Source organism: Bombina bombina, chromosome 7 (assembly GCF_027579735.1).
Source record: "Bombina bombina isolate aBomBom1 chromosome 7, aBomBom1.pri, whole genome shotgun sequence".
In the NCBI taxonomy this organism is placed as follows: Eukaryota; Metazoa; Chordata; class Amphibia; order Anura; family Bombinatoridae; genus Bombina; species Bombina bombina.
In genome coordinates this window covers 521,094,754-521,117,475 of record NC_069505.1, presented here as the reverse complement: position 1 = coordinate 521,117,475, position 22,722 = coordinate 521,094,754, and the positions used below count along the sequence as shown (strand labels likewise).

Sequence of the window (22,722 nt, the reverse complement as noted above, 5' to 3'; positions counted from 1 at the left end):
TCCTTTACATCGGTCGAATGACTGGGGAAGGCGGAGCCTAGGAGGGATCATGTGACCAGCTTTGCTGGGCTCTTTGCCATTTCCTGTTGGGGAAGAGAATATCCCACAAGTAAGGATGACGCCGTGGACCGGACACACCGTTGGAGAAAGTAATTTATCAGGTAAACATAAATTCTGTTTTTATCTGTACCTGCATTCCAGACGTTATCACGCTATTGTGGCGCCCTCTCTCTCTATTCTTCTCCAACAGTTGTTCCACACTCTCTGGGATCAAGAGGAGCAGCCTGATTCATTATTCCATTCAAGAAGACATTTCTATTCCCTATTTACCACCAGCATATGGACAGTAAACAGGACTTATACGGTAGACTTGATCTACTATATCAATAGTACAATATTTGGTTTTAAATTGTATATTGTTTTCTTTTTAAACACCAGCGCTCTTTTATATCCCTTTATTGGGATATTTTCAATAGGTTGGAGAAGAAAACCTTGTTGAACAAAAATTTTCTTAAGTAAACCCTCTAATTTTTTATCCATAGGGTCTTTAAAAAGCACAACTGTCTTCAATTGGTATGGTTGTGCGTTTAGCTAGTGTAGAAACAGCCCCCTCCACCTTAGGGACCGTCTGCCACGAGTGCCGCATGGGGTCAGATATGGGGAACATTTTCTTAAAAACAGGAGGGGGGACAAAAGGGACACCTGGCCTATCCCACTCCCTAGTAACGATATAAGCAATCCTCTTAGGGACCGGAAACGCATCCGTGTAAACAGTGACCTCTAGGTACTTGTCCATTTTACACAATTTCTCTGGGATCACCAAAGGGTCACAGTCATCCAGAGTAGCTAATACCTCCCTAAGTAAAACACGGAGGTGATCTAGTTTAAATTTAAAAGCCAATGTATCTGAATCTGTCTGGGGAGGAACCCTTCCTGAATCAGAGACTTCTCCCTCAGACATCAAATCCCTCGCTCCCACTTCAAAACGGTGAAAAATGCAGCAATCTTTCTGAAAACAGTATGTAGCTAAAGCCTTAATAAGATTGCACCCCAAGTTTCAAAACGATTAACCCCTTAATGCCCAAACCGGAGCAGCCTAAAGCCAACACCTGGTTAAATCACTACAGCACCTTGCCACAGCCTTGCTGTGGCCCTACCTTCCCTTAGGGATCAGATTTGGGGGAATATAGCTTCTTTTAGCCAAACAATCGATTGCCCTGAATTAGTGTCAACCAGTATATTAGCCCTATTATGTAAGCATTCAATTCCTTTCTAAGTCTGTGAACATAGCTTACCCTCCCCTCATGGGGATATTGTCAGTCTCTTCTAGCATTATCTCAGTCTTGTCTAGAAATAAATGACTGAACATACCTTATTGCAGATCACCCTGCAAACTGTTCCCCCCCAACTGAAGTTTTCTGGTACTCCTCAGTCCTGTGTGGGAACAGCAGTGGATTTTAGTTACAACATGCTAAAATAATTTTCCTCTCAGCAGAAATCTTCATCACTTTTCTGCTAGAGAGTAAATAGTACAAACCGGTACCATTTAAAATAAACTTTTGATTGAAGATAATAAAACTACAATTCTAACACCACATTCACTTTACACTCCCGAGAGAGACCCGTGTGCTTAGAGCCAGCAAAGAGAATGACTGGGGGGTGGAGCTAGAGGGGGAGCTATATGGACAGCTTTGCTGTGTGCTCTCTTTGCTACTTCCTGTAGGGAATGAGAATATCCCACAAGTAAAGGATGAATCCGTGGACTGGATACACCTTGCAAGAGAAATGGATTTAGAAACACTGACTTGATTGCAGTTCATATAATAGAAACATTCATTAAGAGCGACAGTTCACTTAGATTACATAACAGTTCATATAAATTCTGTTGAATATTGAAGGTCATAATGTTACAAGATATATCTTATGTTACTATTCCTCATGTAGTAAGGTAAGTACATAATAGTTTGAGTTCATCAAGGTACAATGCATCTCTTATCATCAAGTGTATACTTGCGTGTGGATCTATGTAGCGTCTTGCGAAGCAGAGCGAGGAGCTGCGGCCGTGTGAAATGATTCACTCCAGAGCGAGGCTGACTGACATCAGATCGTAGCGAGGAACGGAGCAGCAAACAATTTGAAGATCCTGTGCCACAAGTTTACGATCCATGATATAACGATAGCAAAATTTGTTCCACAATGCAAGGAGTGAATGTCTAATGAAATTAAACCTTTATAAAAAGGTAGGTACGGTTCATACTCTTACTAAATTAAGAGAATGAGAATGGCTATGAGAGCTAAAGTGAACAGGTACAGGTATAACTATCAAACACTATAACTACACATTGACTAGGAGGATATGACATCCTTAAATAGCAGATGGTGGTTAAGGAAGGTGCTCTTCTTAAAGGCATAGATACATGACAAACCTTGAGCGATGACCTCTAGAACCCAAGCCAAGCCTCCACAAAGAGAGATAGTTTGCCCCAACACGATCCATCGATGGATCGGGGGCTGCCCCTTCATGCCAATTTTGTTTCGGTGGGCTTCTTGTTCTGCTTGGATTTATTCCAAGATTGAGACTGTTTCCAAGTTTCCTTGGACTGATCAGGCTTCGCGGAAGGCTGCTGTCGTTGGGATTTATCCGAATGAAAGGGACGAAAATTAGTACCCTGTACTTTAGGTTTATTCTTCTTATCCTGCGGTAGAAAGGCACTCTTGCCCCCAGTAACCGTGGATATAATTGAGTCCAGGCCTGGACCGAAAAGAATCATCCCCTTAAATGGAAGGGAAAGTAGTCTAGATTTTGAAGTCATGTCCGCAGACCAAGACTTCAGCCAGAGTGCCCTATGGGCTTGAACAGAAAACCCTAATGTCTTGGTAATCAGGTGAATGATTTGCATATTTGCATCACAGATAAAATAATAAGCTACCCTCAAGGCCTTAATTCTTTCCTGGATCTCCTCAAAGGGAGTTTCCACCTCGATCATCTCCGATAGAGAGATGCTCCAGCCATCGCCGCTGCAGGTTGAAACAAATACCCGTCTGCTGAAACATCTTCCTTAACAGAGTTTCTAGCTTCTTATCCATGGGCTCTTTAAACGTAGAACTATCCTCAAGCGAACTATTCTCAATCGGGATAGTAGTGCGCTTAGCAAGCATGGAGATAGCACCATCCACCTTAGGGACAGACCTCCACAACTCTAATTGAGAGTCTGGAACCGGGAACAATTTCTTACAGGAAGAAGGGGAAAAAGAAGATACAAGTCTCTCCCATTCATTCTTAATAATATTTGCCATCTTTACGGGAACCAGGAAAGTCTGTGGGCCAACCCTGTCCTCCTAAACCTTATCAAGCTTAGGAATAGAAGTTTCCTCTGGTAATTTAGGTTCTGGAACCTCTAAAGTAGGAAGCCTGCTCCTAATAAACCTGTTTGCATCGACTTTCAAGACTCCGCGTTTCCTTTTCCTCATCTCCAACCTCTAAAGTAGCCAACACTTCCTTTCACAGAAAGCGTAAGTGCTCGATCCTAAATCTAAAGTCTGGTTTCTCCGCAGCCGGAGGTTTAGAGGCAGCAGATTCTGACCCAGAAAGAGCATCCTCTGAAGTATCAGAGGCATCCTCATCAGCGAATAACCTAGTATCAGATAAATCCAACAAGTTGGTAGATGACCCCTGGGAAGGATAGCAATATTTGACCTTTCGCTTGTGCTTAGCAGGGCGAGGTAAAGCACTTAAGGCCGCAGACACTGCCGGTAAGTCTGACGGTAAGAGGGCCCCTCCCGAAGGAGGATTAGCAGTGTAAAAGGAGATGAATGCAGGGAACGCACCTCACGGGAAGGTGACCCCTCAGAGGGGATGGCTCGGTGGTACTAAACATCTTGGTTTTCTTAGATATAAGTACTTTATCAAGGCATGTGGAACATAATTGAGCAGGTGAGTATACCGTAGCCTCCTCACAATAAAAACAGGTATTAGATTAAGATAAAGAGGGAGTACCCTCTAACGTAGCAGAGTTCTCCATAGCTTGCACTTTCAAGATGGACACTAAAACAAGATATATGGACCCTTTATATCACCAATGGCTGGGGCACTCACCACCTCTTATGACCCAGGCTCCACAGAGAAACCGCTTTGTCTCCTGTAAACTGCACGGTCAGGAAAGAGGAAATCAATGAGACCACACCCGGTCACATGGTGTGCCTTGCAGGACCACCCTTGCTTATTCCAGAACCTAACAGGCCATGCAAATACCAAAAAATTTACTTAAAACCTAAATGTTACAACATCTCACATGTCGCAGCATAAAACATAATAAAGCAAATTATGCGTAAATCCCCCCTGTTCAATAATCCCCTTCCGGAGATATTAACCCTTGATTCCATACAGATAAAAGGAGTAACACTGTGACCCTGTCTTCTTGCGTTATCATATGATTAAAAAATAAAACTATCTTACCGGAATCATCGCCGTGGAACAGACACACAGCCTCTCCCGTTTGACAGTCTTGTAGCATCGCACCTGACATGAACTTGAGTGATAGAAGCAGGCAGTGAAACTCGTCAACACTGATTGCTTAGGAGCTGTTAATACAAGTCTGGATGGTTTTGCAGAAAGACTCTCCCTGCATCTCCAGACCTAACTTTCGTCCATGCTCTCACTGAGAGGCTGACAAGACTACTTAAAACTCCAGTCCCATACCGAAGGGTACTACGCTCCCTATAAGACTACTTCAAATCTTCCGACACTTCTCTGCCATCCTCATATGACGAAAGGCAAAGAATGACTGGGGGATGAGGGGAGTGGGGGAGGTATTTAATCCTTTGGCTGGGGTGTCTTTGCCTCCTCCTGGTGGCCAGGTTCTGTATTCCCACAAGTAAGGAATGAAGAAGTGGACTCTCCTCATATTAAGATGGAAATTGTATATTCTGTCTGAATATTAGGGGGGGAATTAATTTCATGTCTTTTTAAGGGAAACATATTAATAATTTTGTACACATAAGTATTTCCAATCATTGTTTTGCACCTACAGTGTGTTTTTATTATGCTTTCTAGTGTGTGCCTTAAAGGGACATGATACCCAAATGTTGAAGCACATGAAAGTGATGCAGCATAGCTGTAAAATGCCGAGTAGAGAATATCACCTGAGCATCTCTATGTATAAAAGGAAGCTATTTTACCTCAAATGTCCTACGTATTCACACCCCACTGTAAAAGAGACTTTAAAGGGACAGTAAACCTTAAAAATAATGTTATATAATTCTGCACATAGTGCAGAATTATATAACATTATATTAGCCAAACATTTAGAAACCATAATATACCCTATTCATTTAAAAAAAAAAAAAACGCTGTTTTACAGACCCGCTCTCTGTACTCTGCTGAGCGGGTCTGTTATATTTACTCAGCGCATTGGGCCAGCTGTATAGTCACAGCCCGGCCCGACCGCGCCATAGCACTAAGTGCAGCTCGCTCCTGCTGTCTGACAGAGCAGGAGCGAGCTGCACTTATTTTTATCGCGCGGTCGGGCCGGGCTGTGACTATACAGCTGGCCCGATGGGCTGAGTAAATATAACAGACCCGCTCAGCAGAGTACAGAGAGCGGGTCTGTAAAACAGCGGGTTTTTTTTAAAAATGTATAGAGTATATTATGTTTTATAAATGTTTGGCTAATATAATGTTATATAATTCTGCACTATGTACAGAATTATATAACATTATTTTTAAAGTTTACTGACACTTTAAGCAGCCAGTCAGGATGCTAGTCCCAGGACTTGCTAGGGAGTGTGCATCTGTCATGTGCAGCACAGTCATGTTATTTTCCTATTCAGTTTAAAGTGAATGTAAATTTCATGAATCTGTGACCGGTTTTTAAAAATACTATTAAAACCAGGGGTACTTTCATTCATGAAAGTTTACATTGCAGTGTATTTTACAAATACTTACCTTTCTCTTGTTCAAAGCCAGATTGCCAATCCCCCGCCTGCTTCTCCTGCTGTACTTACACTGCAATGACGAAACCGGCTTCCTCCAATCACGGTGTGGCCTCACGAGATGGACGCTCTGGAGGGGAAGCTATGATTGGAGGAAGCCGGTTTCGTCATTGGTGACTTAAGTAAAGAGGAACTGTGGGCAGGGATCGCCGATCCGGGTTTGCTCAAGAGAAAGTTAAGTATGTGTAAAATTACGCTGCAATGTAAACTTTCATGAATGAAAGTGCCACTGTTTTTAATAGTATTTTTAAAAACCGGGCCACTAATACATGAAAGTTTACATTCACTTTAAGTAAGTTCTGTAAAAATCTCATGAGATCACAGCAAAGGCAAAGCATTACCTCCAGGGGTCAAGTCCAGTGGGAACGCATGGGAACGGAGTTCCTGTACTATTTTTGCAGGAGGAAGTAAGTTCCCCCTGGACAGAGAACAAACACTTTAGCAAACACTGCTGCTGCTGGTGGGAGGAGCTGAAGCACAGTCTAGTTAGAGGGATAGTTAGATCCTCTAGTAATGGGCAGTAACACTTCCTACAATACACTAAATGCAAGCCTGTCAGCGGTCCTGCTGAGTGATCACCACACATTTTATGTAACACATGGTGCGTACATTTCTGTGTGGCTTGCTCTGGGATTATTTAGCTCCCCTCAGCAGAAATAGGACTATTGCACCTTAAGTGCGTGAGACTCTGTGACAGAGGAGGAGTCTCAGGCCCAAAGGCAACCATTCAACCCTTCATTGGATTTCATTTACTTTCATTAACCAAAGTGTATAGATTATATACCTATAAATACAGTGTGTGTGTGTGTGTGTGTGTGTATAAAATAATATTAATTGTGAAGGGGGTAGAAATCTTGGTGAGTAACCACACTTTTTTTGTAGGACTTGACCCCTGATTACCTCAGCACTGCTGATGGGCTATTTTTTTTCTTTCAACTTGCAGCTGGACAGCAGCTGAAGTATAACTGTTAACACAGCACTTACTCTGGTGAGCTAAAGACATTTTGAGGTAAAATATCTTCATTTTTTTACATAGAGATGTTCAGGTGATATTTTCCTGTCAGCTTTTTACAGTTATGCTACATCACTTTCAAATGATTTAGCATATGAGTAGTATGTCCCTTTAAATACCTCTCAAGGTAGAAACCGCCTTTATAGTATTAAAACAGGTGCTTCATAGTACTGGTGAGATTTCTCATAGAACCTAGCAAGCCTAGAGACATTTAGATAATTGATCTCATAATAATCTGACATGAGCAGCGCACAAAGGTCCACATTCCATTAAAGCGACATGAAACACAAAACTTTTCTTTCATGATTCAGAACAGGGCATACCATTTTTAAAAATTCCATTTGCTTTGTTCTCATGGTATTCTTTGTTGAAGGGATACCTAGATAGGTAGCGTGCACATTTCTGTAGCTCTACAGGGCAGAAAAAGGTGCTGCCATCTAGTGCTCTTGCTAATGTATAACATTCAAACTGCTGCAGACTTATGCATGTTCCTGAGCTTACCTCCCTGCATTTTAACAAAGGATACTGTGAGAACGAAGACAATTTGATAACAGATGTAATTTGGAACGTTGTTTAAAAATGTATCCTGTACCTGAATCATGAAAGAAAAACGCTGTGTTTTATGTCCCTTTAACTTGCTTGTAAGCTTAAAATCTTTCGTAAAAACCTTGCTGCAATGTCCCAACTCATAAAAAAATTGCGCAATATGAAAATATTTATACTAGCCATATATATTTTATATGTCTTTAAAATTTTCTGAACCATACATTTTATATTCTTTATGCAGAGTTATATACTCTACCTGTTCCGGGAGTTGGACACTTATTAATCTTGCAGTTCTGACCGAATCCTTCGCCTACGGTACAGCAGCACTCGGCTTGACTCATATTGTAAGCCAGTGCGTTCTCACAAACCTTGGGGTCATCTAGGTTGTAATAACATTCATCATTCCCGGATGCCGGAACAGAAGAAAACCGTGGTGAGCTTGGACGGCTGGGGAAACTTGGATGTGCTGTGAAAACAAGTGAAACAGTGAATGAGAGATAAAACAAAAACATAATTTATGCTTACCTGATAAATTTATTTCTCTTGTAGTGTATCCAGTCCACGGATCATCCATTACTTGTGGGATATTCTCCTTCCCAACAGGAAGTTGCAAGAGGATCACCCACAGCAGAGCTGCTATATAGCTCCTCCCCTAACTGTCATATCCAGTCATTCGACCGAAAACAAACAGAAAGGAGAAACCATAGGATGCAGTGGTGACTGTAGTTTAATTAAAATTTAGACCTGCCTTAAAAGGACAGGGCGGGCCGTGGACTGGATAAACTACAAGAGAAATAAATTTATCAGGTAAGCATAAATTATGTTTTCTCTTGTTAAGTGTATCCAGTCCACGGATCATCCATTACTTGTGGGATACCAATACCAAAGCTAAAGTACACGGATGATGGGAGGGACAAGGCAGGATTAAGCGGAAGGAACCACTGCCTGAAGAACCTTTCTCCCAAACACAGCCTCCGAAGAAGCAAAGTATCAAATTTGTAAAACTTTGAAAAAGTGTGAAGCGAAGACCAAGTCGCAGCCTTGAAAATCTGTTCAACAGAGGCCTCATTTTTGAAGGCCCAGGTGGAAGCCACAGCTCTAGTAGAATGAGCTGTAATCCTTTCAAGGGGCTGCTGTCCAGCAGTTTCATAGGCTAGGCATATTACGCTCCGAAGCCAAAAGGAAAGAGGTTGCCGAAGCTTTTTGACCTCTCCTCTGTCCAGAGTAAACGACAAACAGGAAAGATGTTGAACGAAAATCCTTAGTAGCTTGTAAGTAAAACTTCAAGGCACGGACTACGTCCAGATTATGTAAAAGACGTTCCTTCTTTGAAGAAGGATTAGGGCACAACGATGGAACAACAATCTCTTGATTGATATTCTTGTTAGAAACCACCTTAGGTAAAAACCCAGGTTTGGTACGCAGAACTACCTTATCTGCATGAAAAATCAGATAAGGAGAATCACATTATAAGGCAGATAGCTCAGAGACTCTCCGAGCCGAGGAAATAGACATCAAAAATAGAACTTTCAAAGATAAAAGTTTAATATCAATGGAATGAAGGGGTTCAAACAGAACTCCTTGAAGAACCTTAAGAACCAAGTTTAAGCTCCACGGGGGAGCAACAGGTTTAAACACAGGCTTAATTCTAACCAAAGCCTGGCAAAATGCCTGGACGTCTGGAACCTCTGCCAGACGCTTGTGCAAAAGAATAGACAGAGCAGAAATCTGTCCCTTTAAGGAACTAGCTGATAATCCTTTGTCCAAGCCCTCTTGGAGAAAAGACAATATTCTAGGAATCCTAACCTTACTCCATGAGTAATTCTTGGATTCACACCAATAAAGATATTTACTCCATATCTTGTGGTAGATTTTCCTGGTAACAGGCTTTCGTGCCTGTATTAAAGTATCAATGACTGACTCGGAGAAGCCACGCTTTGATAGAATCAAGCATTCAATCTCCATGCAGTCAGTCTCAGAGAAATTAGATTTGGATGATTGAAAGGACCTTGTATCAGAAGGTCCTGTCTTAGAGGCAGAGTCCATGGTGGAAAGGATGACATGTCCACTAGATCTTCATACCAAGTCCTGCGTGGCCACGCAGGTGCTATCAGAATCACTGATGCTCTCTCCTGTTTGATTTTGGCAATCAGTCGAGGGAGAAGAGGAAACGGTGGAAACACATAAGCCAGGTTGAAGAACCAAGGCGCTGCTAGAGCATCTATCAGCGTCGCTTCTGGGTCCCTGGACCTGGATACGTAACAAGGAAGCTTGGCGTTCTGGCGAGACGCCATGAGATCCAACTCTGATTTGCCCCAACGATGAATCAACTGAGCAAACACCTCCGGATGGAGTTCCCACTCCCCCGGATGGAAAGTCTGACGACTTAGAAAATCCGCCTCCCAGTTCTCCACGCCTGGGATATGGATTGCTGACAGGTGGCAAGAGTGTTACTCTGCCCAGCGAATTATTTTTGAGACTTCTAACATCGCTAGGGAACTCCTGGTTCCCCCTTGATGGTTGATGTAAGCCACAGTCGTGATGTTGTCCGACTGAAATCTGATGAACCTCAGTGTTGCTAACTGAGGCCAAACCAGAAGAGCATTGAATATCGCTCTTAACTCCAGAATATTTATTGGAAGGAGTTTCTCCTTCTGAGTTCACGATCCCTGTGCCTTCAGGGAATTCCAGACTGCACCCCAACCTAGAAGGCTGGCATCTGTAGTTACAATTGTCCAATCTGGCCTGCGAAAGGTCATACCCTTAGACAGGTGTACCCGAGACAACCACCAGAGAAGAGAATCTCTGGTCTCTTGATCCAGATTTAGCAGAGGGGACAAATCTGTGTAATCCCCATTCCACTGACTCAGCATGCATAATTGCAGAGGTCTGAGATGAAGGCGCGCAAATGGCACTATGTCCGTTGCCGCTACCATTAAGCCGATTACCTCCATACACTGAGCTACCGAAGGGCGCGGAATGGAGTGAAGAACACGGCAAGCATTTAGAAGTTTTGATAACCTGGACTCCGTCAGGTAAATTTTAATTTCTACAGAATCTATAAGAGTCCCTAAGAGGAGTGGGGATAGAGAACTCTTTTCCTCGTTCACTTTCCACCCATGCGACCTCAGAAATGCCAGAACTATCTCTGTATGAGACTTGGCAACTTGAAAGCTTGACGCCTGTATCAGGATGTCGTCTAGATACGGAGCCACCGCTATGCCTCACGGTCTTAGAACCGCCAGAAGTGAGCCCAGAACCTTTGTAAAGATTCTCGGGGCTGTAGCCAACCCGAAGGGAAGAGCTACAAATTGGTAATACCTGTCTAGAAAGGCAAACCTTAGAAACCGATGATGATCTTTGTGAATCGGTATGTGAAGGTAGGCATCCTTTAAGTCCACTGTGGTCATGTACTGACCTTCTTGGATCATGGGTAGGATGGTCCGAATAGTTTCCATTTTGAAAGATGGAACTCTGAGGAATTTGTTTAAGATCTTTAGATCCAAAATTGGTCTGAAGGTTCCTTCTTTTTTGGGAACCACAAACAGATTCGAATAAAAACCCTGTCCTTGTTCCGTCCGCGGAACTGGATGGATCACTCCCATAACTAGGAGGTCTTGCACACAGCGTAGGAATGCCTCTTTCTTTATCTGATTTGCAGATAGCCTTGAAAGATGAAATCTCCCTTGTGGCGGGGAAGCTTTGAAGTCCAGAAGATATCCCTGAGATATGATCTCCAACGCCCAGGGATCCTGAACATCTCTTGCCCACGCCTGGGCGAAGAGAGACAGTCTGCCCCCTACTAGATCCGTCACCGGATAGGGGGGCCGTTCCTTCATGCTGTCTTAGAGGCAGCAGCAGGCTTTCTGGCCTGCTTGCCTTTGTTCCAGGACTGGTTAGGTTTCCAGGCCTGCTTAGATTGAGCAAAAGTTCCCTCTTGTTTTGAAGCAGAGGAAGTTGATGCTGCATCTGCCTTGAAATTTCGAAAGGCACGAAAATTAGACTGTTTGGCCTTTGCTTTGGCCCTGTCCTGAGGAAGGGTGTGACCCTTACCTCCAGTAATGTCAGCAATAATTTCCTTCAAACCAGGCCCGAATAAGGTCTGCCCCTTGAAAGGAATGTAGAGTAATTTAGACTTCGAAGTCACGTCAGCTGACCAGGATTTAAGCCATAGCGCCCCACGCGCTTGGATGGCGAATCCGTAATTCTTAGCCGTTAGTTTAGCCAAATGAACAATGGCATCAGAAACAAATGAGTTATCTAGCTTAAGTGTTCTAAGCTTGTCAATAATTTCAGTCAATAGAGCTGTATGGATGGCCTCTTCCAGGGCCTCAAACCAGAATGCCACCGCGGCCGTGACAGGCGCAATGCATGCAAGGGGCTGTAAAATAAAACCTTGTTGAATAAACATTTTCTTAAGGTAACCCTCCAATTTTTTATCCATTGGATCTGAAAAAGCACAACTGTCCTCAACCGGGATAGTAGTACGCTTTGCTAAAGTAGAAACTGCTCCCTCCACCTTAGGGACCGTCTGCCATAAGTCCCGTGTAGTGGCGTCTATTGGAAACATTTTTTTAAATATAGGAGGTGGGGAAAAAGGTACACCCGGTCTATCCCACTCCTTGCTAATAATTTCTGTAAGCCTTTTAGGTATAGGAAAAACATCAGTACACACCGGTACCGCATAGTATTTATCCAGCCTACACAATTTCTCTGGTACTGCAACTGTGTTACAGTCATTCAGAGCAGCTAATACCTCCCCAAGCAACACACGGAGGTTCTCAAGCTTAAATTTAAAATTAGAAATCTCTGAATCAGGTTTCCCCGAATCAGAGATGTCACCCACAGACTGAAGCTCTCCGTCCTCATGATCTGCATATTGTGACGCAGTATCAGACATGGCCCTTACAGCATCTGCGCGCTCTGTATTTCTCCTAACCCCAGAGCAATCGCGCTTGCCTCTTAATTCAGGCAACCTGGATAATACCCCTGACAGGGTATTATTCATGATTGCAGCCATGTCTTGCAAGGTAATCGCTATGGGCGTCCCTGATGTAATTGGCGCCATATTAGCGTGCATCCCATGAGCGGGAGGCGAAGGGTCTGACACGTGGGGAGAGTTAGTCGGCATAACTTCCCCCTCGTCAGAATCTTCTGGTGATATTTCTTTTATAGTTAAAGACTGATCTTTACTGTTTAAGGTGAAATCAATACATTTAGTACACATTCTCCTATGGGGCTCCACCATGGCTTTCAAACATAATGAACAAGTAGTTTCCTCTGTGTCAGACATGTTTAAACAGACTAGCAATGAGACTAGCAAGCTTGGAAAACACTTTAAACAAGTTTACAAGCAATATAAAAAACGTTACTGCACCTTTAAGAAACACAAATTTTGTCAAAATTTGAAATAACAGTGAAAAAAGGCAGTTACACTAACAAAATTTTTACAGTGTATGTAACAAGTTAGCAGAGCATTGCACCCACTTGCAAATGGATGATTAACCCCTTAATACCCACAACTGAATAATAAGACAAAAACGTTTTTGTTTTTTTTTTGTTTTTTTCAAACAGTCAACAACTGCCACAGCTCTACTGTGGCTTTTTACTTCCCTCAAAAACGACTTTGAAGCCTTTTGAGCCCTCCAGAGATGTCCTGGATCATGCAGGAAGAAGCTGGATGTCTATGTCAGTAATTTTAGCTGCGCAGAAAAGCACTAAAATAGGCCCTTCCCACTCATATTGCAACAGTGGAAAGCCTAAGGAAACTGTTACTAGGCAAAATTCAAGCCAGCCATGTGGAAAAAAACTAGGCCCCAATAAGTTTTATCACCAAATACATATAAAAACGATTAAACATGCCAGCAAACGTTTTATATTAAATTTTTATAAGAGTATGTATCTCTATTAATAAGCCTGATACCAGTCGCTATCACTGCATTTAAGGCTTTACTTACATTAGTTCGGTATCAGCAGCATTTTCTAGCAAATTCCATCCCTAGAAAAATATTAACTGCACATACCTTATTGCAGGAAAACCTGCACGCCATTCCCTCTCTGAAGTTACCTCACTCCTCAGAATATGTGAGAACAGCCATGGATCTTAGTTACTTCTGCTAAGATCATAGAAAACGCAGGCAGATTCTTCTTCTAAATACTGCCTGAGATAAACAGTACACTCCGGCACCATTTAAAAATAAACTTTTGATTGAAGAATAAACTAAGTATAAAACACCACACTCCTCTTACGACCTCCATCTTGGTTGAGGCTTGCAAGAGAATGACTGGATATGACAGTTAGGGGAGGAGCTATATAGCAGCTCTGCTGTGGGTGATCCTCTTGCAACTTCCTGTTGGGAAGGAGAATATCCCACAAGTAATGGATGATCCGTGGACTGGATACACTTAACAAGAGAAATGTATGCTTACCTGATAAATTTATTTCTTTCTTGACACAGTGAGTCCACGGATCATCATTAATTACTGTTGGAAATATCACTCCTGGCCAGCAGGAGGCGGCAAAGAGCACCACAGCAGAGCTGTTAAGTATCACTTCCTTTCCCACAAACCCCAGTCATTCGACCAAAGGAAAATGAGAGGTGGAGAGGTTTCTGAGGTTTATATAAAAGAAAAAAAACTGTCTGAAAAACAGGGAGGGCCGTGGACTCACCGTGTCAAGAAATAAATAAATTTATCAGGTGAGCATAAATTTTGTTATCTTTCTAATGACACGGTGAGTCCACGGATCATCATTAATTACTGTTGGAAATCAATACCCAAGCTAGAGGACACAGATGATACGGGAGGGACAAGACAGGTAACCCAAACAGAAGGTACCACTGCTAGAAGACCCCTTTTCTCCCAAAAGAACCTCAGCCAAGGTAAAAGGAGCACATTTATAGACTTTAGAAAAAGTGAGCAAAGAAGGCCAAGTTGTCGCCTTACAAATTCATGCTACAGAGGCCTCTTACTTGAAGGCCCAAGGAGAAAACACCACCCTAGTGGAGTGAGCTGTAATCATCTCAGGAGGCTGCTGTCTAGCAAACTCAAAATCCCTACAAATAACACTTCTCAACCAGAGAGAGAAAGAAGTGGCAAAAATCTTTCTGGCCTTTATGTCTATCGAGAAAAACAACAAACAAAAAAGAAGAATGACAAAGGCTGTAGATAAAATCTAAGGGCCCGCACAACATCTAAGTTGTGCAACAAATGTTCTTTATCAGAAGGAGGATTAGGACAGAGAGAAAGAACAAAACGTTCCTGAGTAAAATCCCTGTCCAAAACAACCTTAGGAAGAAAACCGAAACATGGTACAAAAAACAGAATTTATCCTTACCTGATAAATTACGTTCTCTTGCGGTGTATCCAGTCCACGGCTTCATCCTTTACTTGTGGGATATTCTCATTACCTACAGGAAGTGGCAAAGAGAGCACACAGCAGAGCTGTCCATATAGCTCCCCCTCTAGCTCCGCCCCCCAGTCATTCGACCGAAGGTTAGGAGAAAAAGGAGAAACCATAGGGTGCAGTGGTGACTGTAGTTTAAACAAAAAAAAATTTACCTGACTTAATTGCCAGGGCGGGCCATGGACTGGATACACCGCAAGAGAAAGTAATTTATCAGGTAAGCATAAATTCTGTTTTCTCTTGCAAGGTGTATCCAGTCCACGGCTTCATCCTTTACTTGTGGGATACCAATACCAAAGCTTTAGGACACGGATGAAGGGAGGGAACAAGACAGGTACCTTAAACGGAAGGCACCACTGCTTGCAAAACCTTTCTCCCAAAAATAGCCTCCGAAGAAGCAAAAGTATCGAATTTGTAAAATTTAGCAAAAGTATGCAGTGAAGACCAAGTCGCTGCCTTACAAATCTGTTCAACAGAAGCCTCATTCTTGAAAGCCCAAGTGGAAGCCACAGCTCTGGTAGAATAAGCAGTAATTCATTCAGGAGGCTGCTGGCCAGCAGTCTCGTAAGCCAACCTGATGATGCTTTTCAGCCAGAAGGAAAGAGAGGTAGCAGTCGCTTTCTGACCTCTCCTCTTACCAGAATAAATGACAAACAAGTCTTTAGTTGCTTGTAAATAGAATTTTAAAGCACGAACCACATCAAGATTGTGTAGCAGGCGTTCCTTCTTTGACGATGAGTTAGGACACAGAGAAGGAACTATTATTTCCTGGTTAATGTTCTTGTTAGAAACAACCTTAGGAAGAAAACCAGGTTTGGTACGCAACACAACCTTATCTGCGTGAAACACCAGGTAAGGTGAATCACACTGTAAAGCAGACAATTCTGAAACTCTTCGAGCAGAAGATATAGCTACCAAAAACAAAACTTTCCAAGATAATAACTTAATATCTATGGAATGTAAAGGTTCAAACGGAACCCCTTGAAGAACTGAAAGAACTAGATTAAGACTCCATGGCGGAGCCACAGGTTTATAAACAGGCTTAATTCTGATTAGAGCCTGAGCAAACGCTTGAACGTCTGGAACCTCTGCCAGACGCTTGTGTAAGAGAATAGACAGAGCAGATATCTGTCCCTTTAAGGAACTAGCTGACAATCCTTTCTCCAATCCTTCTTGGAGAAAAGATAATATTCTGGGAATCCTAATCTTACTCCATGAGTAACCCTTGGATTCACACCAACAAAGATATTTTCGCCATATCTTATGGTAGATTTTCCTGGTGACAGGTTTTCTAGCCTGAATCAGAGTATCTATAACTGACTCAGAGAAACCACGCTTTGATAGAATTAAGCGTTCAATCTCCAAGCAGTCAGACGCAGAGAAACTAGATTTGGATGCTTGAATGGACCCTGTATTAGAAGATCCTGCCGCAATGGCAGTGTCCATGGTGGAACAGATGACATGTCCACTAGGTCTGCATACCAAGTCCTGCGTGGTCACGCAGGCGCTATCAGAATCACCGAAGCCTTCTCCTGCTTGATTCTGGCGACCAGACGAGGGAGAAGAGGAAACGGTGGAAAGACATAAGCCAGATTGAAGGACCAAGGCGCTGCTAGAGCATCTATCAATACCGCCTTGGGGTCCCTGGACCTGGATCCGTAGAGAGGAAGTTTGGAGTTCTGACGGGACGCCATCAGATACAATTCTGGAGTTCCCCATAGCTGAGTCAGCTGAGCAAAAACCTCCGGGTGAAGTTCCCACTCCCCCGGGTGAAAAGTCTGACGACTTAGAAAATCCGCTTCCCAGTTGTCCACTCCTGGGATGTGAATTGCTGAGAGATGGCAGGAGTGATCCTCCGCCCACCTGATTATTTTGGATACTTCCTTCATCGCTAAGGAACTCTTCGTTCCCCCCTGATGATTGATGTAAGCTACAGTCGTGATGTTGTCCGACTGAAATCTGATGAATTTGGCAGAAGCTAGTTGAAGCCATGCCTGAAGCGCATTGAATATCGCTCTCAGTTCCAAAATGTTTATCGGGAGAAGAGATTCTTCCCGAGACCATAGGCCCTGAGCTTTCAGGGAGTCCCAGACTGCACCCCAGCCTAACAGACTGGCATTGGTCGTTACAATGATCCATTCTGGTCTGCGGAAACATGTTCCCTGAGACAGATGATCCTGAGACAACCACCAGAGAAGAGAGTCCCCGCAGAGTGGCCCTGCTGTCAGAGCCGGCAAAGAGAATGACTGGGGGGCGGAGCTAGAGGGGGAGCTATATGGACAGCTCTGCTGTGTGCTCTCTTTGCCACTTCCTGTAGGGAATGAGAATATCCCACAAGGATGAAGCCGTGGACTGGATACACCTTGCAAGAGAAAACTGCCTTATCTGCCAGAAATACGAGATAAGGAAAAAAACACTGCAAAGCTGAGAGTTCGGAACCCTCCGAGCAGAAGACAATAAGCTTTCCAAGATAACCACTTAATATCTATGGAATGCATAGGTTCAAACGGAACCTGATGAAAAATTTTAAGAACAAGGATAATGTTCCAAGAGAGCAACTGACTTAAACACAGTCCTGATTCGGACCAGGACTTGATAAAAGGATTAAACATCCGGCACGTCCACCAGACGCTTGAGCAGCAGAATGGAAAGAGACAAAATCCGAACCTTGCGGGTACTAACAGATATCCCCTTTCTCAAGATCTACCTGGAAAAAAGATAAGATTCTTGAGATTTTGCCATATCCTATAGAAATCTAACTAGCGATAGGCTTGCGAGCCTGAATCTAGATTTCATAAACCGATTAGAAAAATCCATGCTTAGTTAAAAACAAGCGTACAATCTCCAATCATTCAGACACATTTTGTTGAAGAAAGGACCCCTGAAACAGAAGATCCTTCATCCTACAAAGGTAGAGACAACATCTCTACCAGATCCACCTACCAGATCCTGCGGGTTATGCAGGAGCTAGGGGAAAAAACAATGTTCTCCCCAAAGGGAACTGCTAGAGCATCCATTAGAAAAGCTTGAGGATCTCATGACCTCAAACCGAACTTGGTGTTCTCACAAGACCCTATCAGAACCAATTCTGGTAGTCCCTACTTGGTAGATAACCTGGAGAACACTTCCGGATGGAGTTACCACTCCCCAGGATGGGAAGTCCGTATGCTATCACCTCCATACACTGAGCCACTGCTTGCCAAACAGAAGACTGAAGAGAGAGGCAAGAGACAGAATTTTGGCTTTTTTGACCTACGTCAGACAGATATTCAATGATAGGGAATTAATTATAGTCCCTAAGCACACTACCCTTGTAGCTGAGACAAGGAAGCTCCTTTCCAGCTCCACCTCCATTTGTGGAGCTAAGAAAGACAACAAAAAGCCTCCAAATGAGATATTGCTTGTAGAAAGATGGCCCAAAAAGAGAAAACACTGGGAACTGTGGCAAAGCCTTTGTTGGACAAACAGAAAGACTTTGTCCGGAAAAGCAAAACTCAGAAATCTGAGATAATTAAAAGGGAACCTGATAGTACCTCATTTTCATATAACTGCATGTAATAGACACTACTATAAAGAATAAGATGCACAGATACTGATATAAAAATCCAGTATAAAATGGTTTAAAAACATACTGAGAAGCTTTCAGTTTAGCTCTGTTGAAAAGGTAGTTGGAAAGCCCACTGCAAGTGGGAAATAAGACACTCCCCCTCCCCCTTCTTTTGCATATGAAAAGACCCTTTACACAAACAGGAGCAAGCTGGAGAAGGTAGCTGACGGTATTCAAATAAAACTTTGGGGCTTGGTTAGGAGTCTGAAAATCCGAGCAATGTTATTTAAAAATAAGCAAAATTATACATTTTTAAAAAAAACAAACTTTATGGGCTTTATAAATAGATCATCTACAAAACATTTATGCAAAGAAAAAATGAGTGTATAATGGCCCTTTAAAGTCTAAGGTCGCTATAAACTGACCCTCTTGCACCAAAAAGAATTGAGTGAATAGTCTCCATCTTGAAGGATGGCACTCTGAAAAACTTGGTCAGACATCTACTGTCTAAATTAGGGCGAAAAGTTCCATCCTTTTCCACAAACAGTATGGAAAAGACACTAACCCCTGTTCCAAAACTGGACCTGGAACATTATTCCCAGGGTGGCAAATCCTGAACACATTTCAAGAGCGCCTATCTTCCTATCTGGTCTACAGATAATGTTGGGAGATGGAACCTGCTCCTGGGAGGAAGGAGTAGAATGCCAATTTGTAACCCTGGAATACTACAGCCTCTTATGGATCTAGGACATCTCGTATCCAGGCATGAGAAAAAAACTGAGATAAACAGCCCCCCCACAGGATCTGATCCTGGCTCGGGGCAAACCCTACATGCTGATGGAGTTAGCTGCGGGTTTCCTTAATTACTTCCCCCTGATCCAAGAATGACTGGGTATCCTAGAGAACTTGAACTGTTCCTGCTTGGAAGACAAAGGGGAAGACTTCCTGAAGTTATGAAGGAAGCAACAGAAATAAAAGAGTAGCCGAACGGCCTTTTTGACCTGTATCTCCACATGGGGTCCTCTAAATGGAATCAGACAAAGCGTTGCACCAAAAAGATTGCCGCACTTGTCCATAAAGGCTTCTATCCTTAAAAAGAGCATCTACTCTTTATATGGGTTGAAGATCTCTAAGCCAGAATAGCAATGACTCCTACTACTTTAAGCATCCTGTGCCATGAAATTTAAAGGAGACAGCTTATTACTAACAGGAGATGGGGAGAAGGAATCCTAGACTTTTCCCATACCTGAGAAAATTCTCCTAGCACGGTCGTGAACAGGAAAAATATTCACAGATGACTCCTAGTACTGTATATATTAAATTTACTAGATTCTGAGGATTGACAACGACAGGAAAGCCGAGGTCTATCCAGAAGTCAACCTCTTAATACACAAAAGTGTCCAGGCTTGAATCTGAAAAGAACTACCTCAGCACCAAATGAAGGAGTTATACTGTCCGAATTGGAGCTTTAACCCTCAGATCCTACCGACTATCCTCCTCCTCACTATAAGAGGGACAATATGTATAGCAGCAAACGGAGCAGAAACCTTACTATCTGATTTGTTAAATTTCCTCTTGCGATTTCCCTTTAAAATAGGAAAAGCAGAAAATGCCACAGATACCCGAAGACACCTGCGCAACAATTCTGCAAGCAAATGACTCCTCCAGGAGATTGAAAGGAACCGCAGGGCACTGCATGTGATGTCATACAAAGGCTTGGGACGTTTGAGGAGAAAACTGTGGCACAGCCTAAACAGTATCATCCAGAGAGACATAAAGAAAGAAAAAAAACATAATTTATGTAAGAACTTACCTGATAAATTCATTTCTTTCATATTAGCAAGAGTCCATGAGCTAGTGACGTATGGGATATACATTCCTACCAGGAAGGGCAAAGTTTCCCAAACCTTAAAATGCCTATAAATACACCCCTCACCACACCCACAATTCAGTTTAACGAATAGCCAAGAAGTGGGGTGATAAGAAAAAAGTGCGAAAGCATATAAAATAAGGAATTGGAATAATTGTGCTTTATACAAAAAAATCATAACCACCACAAAAAAGGGCGGGCCTCATGGACTCTTGCTAATATGAAAGAAATTAATTTATCAGGTAAGTTCTTACATAAATTATGTTTTCTTTCATGTAATTAGCAAGAGTCCATGAGCTAGTGACGTATGGGATAATGACTACCCAAGATGTGGATCTTTCCACGCAAGAGTCACTAGAGAGGGAGGGATAAAATAAAGACAGCCAATTCCTGCTGAAAATAATCCACACCCAAAATAAAGTTGAATGAAAAACATAAACAGAAGATTCAAACTGAAACCGCTGCCTGAAGTACTTTTCTACCAAAAACTGCTTCAGAAGAAGAAAATACATCAAAATGGTAGAATTTAGTAAAAGTATGCAAAGAGGACCAAGTTGCTGCTTTGCAAATCTGATCAACCGAAGCTTCATTCTTAAACGCCCAGGAAGTAGAAACTGACCTAGTAGAATGAGCTGTAATCCTTTGAGGCAGAGTTTTACCCGACTCGACATAGGCATGATGAATCAAAGAATTCAACCAAGATGCCAAAGAAACGGCAGAAGCTTTCTGGCCTTTTCTAGAACCGGAAAAGATAACAAATAGACTAGAAGTCTTTCGGAAAGACTTAGTAGCTTCAACATAATATTTCAAAGCTCTAACAACATCCAAAGAATGCAACGATTTCTCCTTAGAATTCTTAGGATTAGGACATAATGAGGGAACCACAATTTCTCTACTAATGTTGTTGGAATTCACAACCTTAGGTAAAAATTCAAAAGAAGTTCGCAACACCGCCTTATCCTGATGAAAAATCAGAAAAGGAGACTCACAAGAAAGAGCAGATAATTCAGAGACTCTTCTGGCAGAAGAGATCGCCAAAAGGAACAAAACTTTCCAAGAAAGTAATTTAATGTCCAATGAATGCATGGGTTCAAAAGGAGGAGCTTGAAGAGCCCCCAGAACCAAATTCAAACTCCAAGGAGGAGAAATTGACTTAATGACAGGTTTTATACGAACCAAAGCTTGTACAAAACAATGAATATCAGGAAGATTAGCAATCTTTCTGTGAAAAAGAACAGAAAGAGCAGAGATTTGTCCTTTCAAAGAACTTGCGGATAACCCTTTATCTAAACCATCCTGAAGAAACTGTAAAATTCTCGGAATTCTAAAAGAATGCCAAGAAAAATGATGAGAAAGACACCAAGAAATATAAGTCTTCCAGACTCTATAATATATCTCTCTAGATACAGATTTACGACCCTGTAACATAGTATTAATCACAGAGTCAGAGAAACCTCTTTGACCAAGAATCAAGCGTTCAATCTCCATACCTTTAAATTTAAGGATTTGAGATCCTGATGGAAAACAGAATTTATGCTTACCTGATAAATTACTTTCTCCAACGGTGTGTCCGGTCCACGGCGTCATCCTTACTTGTGGGATATTCTCTTCCCCAACAGGAAATGGCAAAGAGTCCCAGCAAAGCTGGCCATATAGTCCCTCCTAGGCTCCGCCCACCCCAGTCATTCGACCGACGGACAGGAGGAAATATATATAGGAGAAACCATATGGTACCGTGGTGACTGTAGTTAGAGAAAATAATTCATCAGACCTGATTAAAAAACCAGGGCGGGCCGTGGACCGGAAACACCGTTGGAGAAAGTAATTTATCAGGTAAACATAAATTCTGTTTTCTCCAACATTGGTGTGTCCGGTCCACGGCGTCATCCTTACTTGTGGGAACCAATACCAAAGCTTTAGGACACGGATGAAGGGAGGGAGCAAATCAGGTTACCTAAACGGAAGGCACCACAGCTTGCAAAACCTTTCTCCCAAAAATAGCCTCCGAAGAAGCAAAAGTATCAAATTTGTAAAATTTGGCAAAAGTGTGCAGTGAAGACCAAGTCGCTGCCTTACATATCTGGTCAACAGAAGCCTCGTTCTTGAAGGCCCATGTGGAAGCCACAGCCCTAGTGGAGTGAGCTGTGATTCTTTCAGGAGGCTGCCGTCCGGCAGTCTCATAAGCCAATCGGATAATGCTTTTAAGCCAAAAGGAAAGAGAGGTAGAAGTCGCTTTTTGACCTCTCCTTTTACCAGAATAAACAACAAACAAGGAAGATGTTTGTCTGAAATCTTTAGTAGCCTCTAAATAGAACTTTAGAGCACGGACAACGTCCAAATTGTGTAACAAA

The 22,722-nt window shown here is 42.5% G+C and overlaps 1 protein-coding gene across 2 annotated transcripts in view; it reads right to left on the bottom strand.

Moving 5' to 3' along the window:
* The window catches only part of LTBP4 (latent transforming growth factor beta binding protein 4), a 705,095-nt gene that overhangs the window by 178,222 nt on the left and 504,151 nt on the right, over nucleotides 1–22,722 (bottom strand). For both annotated transcript variants that reach the window (XM_053721790.1, XM_053721791.1), the window contains one exon: nucleotides 7,806–8,015. In XM_053721790.1, coding sequence (XP_053577765.1) covers nucleotides 7,806–8,015 — 210 coding nt within the window. The remainder of the gene's footprint in view (nucleotides 1–7,805; nucleotides 8,016–22,722) is intronic.